Here is a 6,174-nt window from a genome sequence, read left to right as displayed (position 1 = left end):
GCTTCATTCTCGTGAGCACTTCAAGGGTACCTTGCTTTTAACACTTTTAGCAGATAGCTTTCCAAAGCTCAGACAAAATGCACACTCATAGATAGGGATTATTCCATTTCCATACGCTTTTGTTCCCATGCGAGATTATTTTTGAGAGCTGTGGATGTCGGGTGACTGAATAGTGCCTGATATGTGCAATCATTGGGGATTCTGCACATTTATCTGTTCTGAATCTTAGAATCATGGGGTTGATCCCCACCTCTGCCCGTTTCAATCTAGATGAACATTTTAGTGCAAATTAAAGACCCCAGGCTTGCAGTCATACTTTGCTGGCTAAGTTGGTTATCTGCAACGAAGACAACATATGCTGTGACAACCGCTATGTCCAAACGCCGAGCTTGCTTGTTTACACGAGGCCTGGTTCAGACACTTACGTTCATCGCATTCTGAATGACTGAAACGACAGTGTATATCGTATACAATGAAAGAATAATATAACAATTAGCTTTCCTGAGCAATAATGTACCATGATCTTCCTACTTTCCCAGTCGTTGCTGATTCTTTTTTTGCTGCGGACACAATAGGCACAAATTTCTAGGGATGGGCGAATATTCGGTTATTCCGAATAGCCCATCGAATTCTGTTCTATTCGGCATTCGCCTCGAATCGAATTGAAGTATTCGACAAAATCGAATTATTCGAAAATATCGAATTATTCGACCTTTCCGAATACTCGGGCTTTGATTTCCGGCCAGGTGGCGCAAGCTTCCGACCATTTCGTGCACCCGAACTCAGTACACACCTGGCGACCGATCGCCAGCGACATCACTTCTGCCAAATCAACGGTCAAAATGGCGTCGATGGCGTGCTCTTCAGAGCGCGACCGGCTTTGTTCAGAGCCCTGCGAACGCGATTCTCAGTCCACCGCCTCGTGCTCGACGTACGCCAACCCGATTTGGAGCTTTTACTCCAAGCTCTCCGAAAAGGGTGCCGCACGCTGCGAAGCCTGTGGATCAATTTTGAAGACTCCCACCGGGACGACCACGACGTTGGTCACTCATCTGAAGAGGCATCCTGGCAAGTACAAAGCCTACCAGGTTCAGCGTCAGCGGAACCAGCGCCTGACCACAAGAAAAGATGAAACGAAACCAAATTCATCTCAGTCATCGGTGGCTACCGTCTTCAAACCAAAGCTACAACCAACGGCGCCGAAGGCAAAGGAAATGACCAAGAAAATCGCCACGTTCATCGCTCGTGCCTTCCAGCCGTACAGCGTGGTTGAAGACGAAAGTTTCATTGACATGATCAGGTATGCGATTCCTGAGTATGTTGTTCCGTCGCGGAAAACGTTTTCAAGAACTGTCATTCCAGACTTGTACGCTGCGAAAAAATCTGAACTGAAAAAGCGTATTCGAGCCATCTTCGAAGGCGCAGTCGAGTGTTACACGTTAACAACTGATGGGTGGACTTCGAGAGCGGGCGACAGTTACGTGTGCGTGACCGTTCACGTACTGGATGAAGACTTCGTGCAGCACGTGTACGCTTTAGCCTGCAAGGAAATGCCTGAAGAGCACACCGCAGAGAACGTTTTGCGCTTCCTCCGGACAGTCGTTGAAGAGTGGGATCTTCCTGACAACATCCCTATCTTTGTCGTCACGGACAATGCAAGGAATTTTGTTTCAGCCGTCGCTAGGTCGCCGTGGTTGGGCCTCCAGTGCTTTGCCCACACGCTGCAACTGTGCATTAACGACGCAAAAAAAGAAGTTGCTATCTTCTCTCAGCTTTGTGCAAAAGCAAGATGCATTGTGGGGCACTACAAAAGAAGCGCACGAGCTCGCGGGCGACTCATCGAGATCCAGAAGGACATGCACATGAATGCTCTGGAAGTGGTCCAGGATGTCTCCACTCGTTGGAATAGCGAACATTCAATGATGGAAAGATTGGTGAAACTGCGTGCCCCTATTTCTGCAGAACTTTCAGAGTCGGATTCCGTGGAGAACTTAAGCACAAAAGAATGGAAACTAATGGCTGCTGTAGTAAAAGTATTGCAGCCCCTGCAACAGGCCACGGCAGAGTTGTCGGCTGATAGGTATCCCACGCTTTCACAAGTGATTCCATTGCTTCACTGTACACATGTCGTGCTTCAAGAGCACAAAACCGGAGGTGAAGAAGCAGCACCATTTGCTTACAGTCTTGCACGCAGTCTCGCTACAAGGTTTCCTGATCTGAAAATGTCCCCTGTGCCTGCACTTGCAATGCTGATCGACCCACGGTATAAGAACATTTGCTACCTCACAGAGAGTGAAAAGAAATGGGCAAGGGCTTTGCTCACGACAACAGCAGAAGAGCTTGCGCCAGCACAGCAGGAGCATGTTCCAGACTCTCCCAGCAGTGCAGGCCCAAGTCACAGTGCAACCACTTCAAGTACAGTGTGGGCTGTTTTTGCCTCTTTAAGCTCCAGTGCACACCAGGAGACTGCACATCAACCTGCTGCTGGACAAGTGACCGACTACCTAAGTGCCCCTCTGTTACCTCGCTCAGCTAGGCCACTGGAGTGGTGGAAGACTCGTGGTAGTCATTTGTACCCAGGCCTAGTCAAGGTTGCTCAGAAGTACCTGTCCATACCTGCCACGCAAACAAGGAGTGAGAGACTGTTCTCAACAGCAGGCAATGTGGTGAGCAGCAGGCGGGAGCTGCTTCTCACGGAACATGTAGAGCAACTTGTCTTTCTTCATGACAATCTGTAACTGATAAAAAAAAAAAGACTTCCGACACAAGATGTGCCACTTCTAATAAAAAGTTATATCAAAGCTGATGTGCACCAACATTTTTCTAGCGTACGAAAAGGTTTAATGAAGTACTAGAACATGCAAATTTGCAAGTATTGCAGGAACACTTGAAATTAACAATTGCAGTACTTCTAATACCAAATAAGGGCAAATATAAAACTATAGTTCAAGCCTATCTTGGTATTTGTTGCTTGTATTATTCAAACTATTCGATTCGAAATTATTCGGCCAAAATCAATATTCGCTTCGAATTCGATTCGGACTCAAAATCCACTATTCGCCCATGCCTACAAATTTCCAGTTTGCTGGTGTACCGTGTTCAGCAATGCCTACAGCTTTATACATTTCTGCATATTTGAGTAATGCAAGCAATGCATTTGGTTGCAACACAATGCCATGAACAGTAGTTGACCAACAGACCGAGCTCACAAAACCCTCTGCATAACTGACATCGCCATAACTAGCTCACAGTGAGAGACAGCTGTGTGTGCCGTCTGGTGCTTTGCAATGCCATGCGTACACAAAACTAAATTTTCCTTTACGCACTGCGGAAGTAGTGGCATAGCACATTTCGACAGTGAGATTGGTCTATTGAAACCCCAAATACACTGCCTTGCTGCCAGGAGCGCTTAAATTGTGGAAAAGGCCTATTATATTACCTAGTGGTTCGTTGAAGGACACATGGTGGCGCATCCAGTAGTTGTGTAAAACTACGCAGGCCACAGTGATGCGGCAGCAGATCTGAGGCTTGTACTGGAGTACTCCTCCAGATTTGTCCAGGCACCTGAATCTGGACTTGAGGAGTCCAAACGTTCGCTCAGTGACCTGTCGGGTCTTCGTCAGCGCCTTGTTGTACTCTTCCTCCGGTCCATCCTTAGGTGCCCTGATTGGGGTCATTAGCCAGGGCTGCACGGAGTAGCCAGCATCCCCTGCATTATGCAAAGACAGGCTTGAATAGTAATTTCATGTCACCACATTTGACTGTCATGGTTTCTGCAATAAATACTTGTGTATACATGGCAAATATACATATATATGTGACTTGCATGTGACGTCACGAGACCACACTGGGAGTCCTTCCGACCACTACATCCTGTTGGCTCGCTGAGGCATCATAACCTACAGCCGGTCACAGGTTAAGAACGAAGTAAAAGCTCCTCCCACCCCTTTCCACTTCAGCGGAGCGAACGGTAGAGAGAAGGTCGCCTTCTCTCTGGCGTTCACTTTACTAGAGTGGAAAGAGGTAGGAGGAACTTCCGCTTCATTCTTGACCTGTCACCGACTATAGATGAGGTTCCCCTCAAACTCGCCTTTGTCCCCCCAGGAATTACCTTTTACCCCGAACTTCACACACAAAAGCAATCCTCCCCCTTACCCACTTATCCAGAACGGAAAGAGAAAGAGAAGGCAGTATTTGTGGCCACCACTGAGAGAGGATAGTGTTTGTGGCCATCAACATGGTGTCTGTAGTGACGTCGGTGCAAGCCATGTATAGTGTGGCGCTGCAATCTTGAATTGTCAATACAAAACAAAACTGCAAAGAAATGCATTTTGATCATTACTGCTTTCGGAGCACACTCCCAAAAATTTAAGACTACTGGACGATGTCTCTTACAGTTATAGTGCAAATTATTGCCTTTGTATTAGGTTTTCTTTGTGTGCAGCAATGTTCTACTGCACCCTTTCAGTAGAAACTTACCAAGCAGCCAGCCATCATGGGCAGTGCCAGCACACTTCTCATAGACGTCACAATTCCTCCACATAAAACTGTCGTGGGTGCTGCCAGGCCACTTGACAGTCAGCTGGGTCACTACGTTGTTGGCATCACACACAGCCTGGACGTTAATCGAAGTGTATCCCATGCGGTTGAGGTAAACTGGTTTGTCCTTCTTGGACACCTTGATGGCCACATGGGTGTCGTCTATGCAGCCGAGCACCCGTGGGAAGCCAGCGATCCCGAGGAAACCTGTAGAATGAGTTAAAAGAAAACAGACATGCAAGTATGATACAACTGTAATCCTGATACACTTGATTTCACCACAACATGGTGAATAGATAATGCCGTGACCTTAGCAAGCCAATCACAATGTCGGTGCGGGCATGTAAATTTGAGGGTTTACATGCCAAACCAATGAAGGGCATCTGACACGGCCCAGTGGAGTACTGACAGTCCATTTTGGCCACCTGGGGATCTTTTGATATGCAAACAAAACTTCGGCTAATGGCACGCCTCCTTCTGCGCAATAAGCCTCCGAGATATTGCGGGGACCTTAGCCAACCCGCCACCTGGGCATCTGCAGGAAGGTGCTTTGCCTAGGAGCTACAAGGGCAGCCCGGTGTGAGGCATGTGACAATGTATCGGTACTCCTCCCATGAAGAGGAATTGTATGCTTCGCATTGTTGCTTAGGTTGGCTCAAGAAAGCCGTAGCATTCGCTCGTTATCAAGTTATGCTGAGACAAGGTATAATTGCATGCTCAGCATGTGAAAACTATTAGTGCCTTAAATGGTGTACACAACCTCGTGATATGCCCCTAAGTAATAATGCAAAAACTGGCATGCTCGAGAAAGGCGGTCTCATTTCTTGTATGCACAGGACTCTGTGCTCCGTGGACTTGTAATACATGATGGGAAAAATAGCTCAGAAAACCCGGACTATGAAGAACAAACACGACAGGACAATGCTTCAATAACAGCACTGTCCTGTCGTGTTTGTTCTTCGTAGTCCGCGCTTGGTCAGTCACGCGACGGAGCACACTAGATCAAAGAGACGGGAGCGAGCGACCAAGGCGATGAGCTACATTTCTAGAAAACAAAAACAGAACGACCCGACGAGCGACGGTGAGAATTCTCCGTCGCTCGTCTCATCGCTCGCTAAATCGTTTACATGCGGTTCAGCTATTTGCTTTGGTAGTCAAGATAGATACTTTTTAGTGTCTGCGCGTGCTGTACACATAAGTGGCGGTGGACTTTGCGCCTGGATTGATATCAAGTGACGGTAGGCATACGCACTCCCGTCATGCTATTATATTTAGCGCGTTTGTAGAACAGCGACTAATATGCTCGCAATCGGTTACGTTTGCGCCGGCAGAAAAACGCCTTAGCTAACGCCGTCGTATGCTCACCGATCGAAGTGAGGGACGCTGCTCTCCGTGACGTTGGGAAGCAAATCACCTCCCCGGCTATCAGGACGAGGGCCTGGCTCACATTGTTGACGATTCGTGAGGTACTCGCCTGGCTCAGGGGGCCCACCTTGCCTACCACGGATTGGAAGCTACCGCTCGCGTAAAAGCGTAGCGCCACCAGCACCTGCACATCGACCGGCAGCGCGCAACTCCACTTTGTCGGCCGACGAAGAGTTGAGGCGACCACGTCGCACAGCCGAAGCACGGCCT

General features: G+C 48.1%; 1 protein-coding gene across 1 annotated transcript; it reads left to right on the top strand.

Moving 5' to 3' along the window:
- The first annotated feature begins 842 nt into the window (after nt 1-842).
- LOC120846101 (zinc finger BED domain-containing protein 4-like) lies at nt 843-2,215 on the top strand. Its single transcript, XM_042292205.1, has 2 exons — nt 843-2,099; nt 2,183-2,215. Exons 1-2 carry the CDS (start codon nt 843-845, stop codon nt 2,213-2,215), a joined length of 1,290 nt encoding a protein of 429 aa, XP_042148139.1.
- Nucleotides 2,216-6,174: the final 3,959 nt, after the last annotated feature.

The sequence above is a fragment of the Ixodes scapularis genome, unplaced genomic scaffold, assembly GCF_016920785.2.
Source record: "Ixodes scapularis isolate PalLabHiFi unplaced genomic scaffold, ASM1692078v2 PGA_scaffold39__5_contigs__length_11793443, whole genome shotgun sequence".
Classification (NCBI taxonomy): domain Eukaryota; kingdom Metazoa; phylum Arthropoda; class Arachnida; order Ixodida; family Ixodidae; genus Ixodes; species Ixodes scapularis.
Note: the sequence above shows the minus strand (reverse complement) of the source record. Positions and strands in the feature narration are given on the sequence as shown.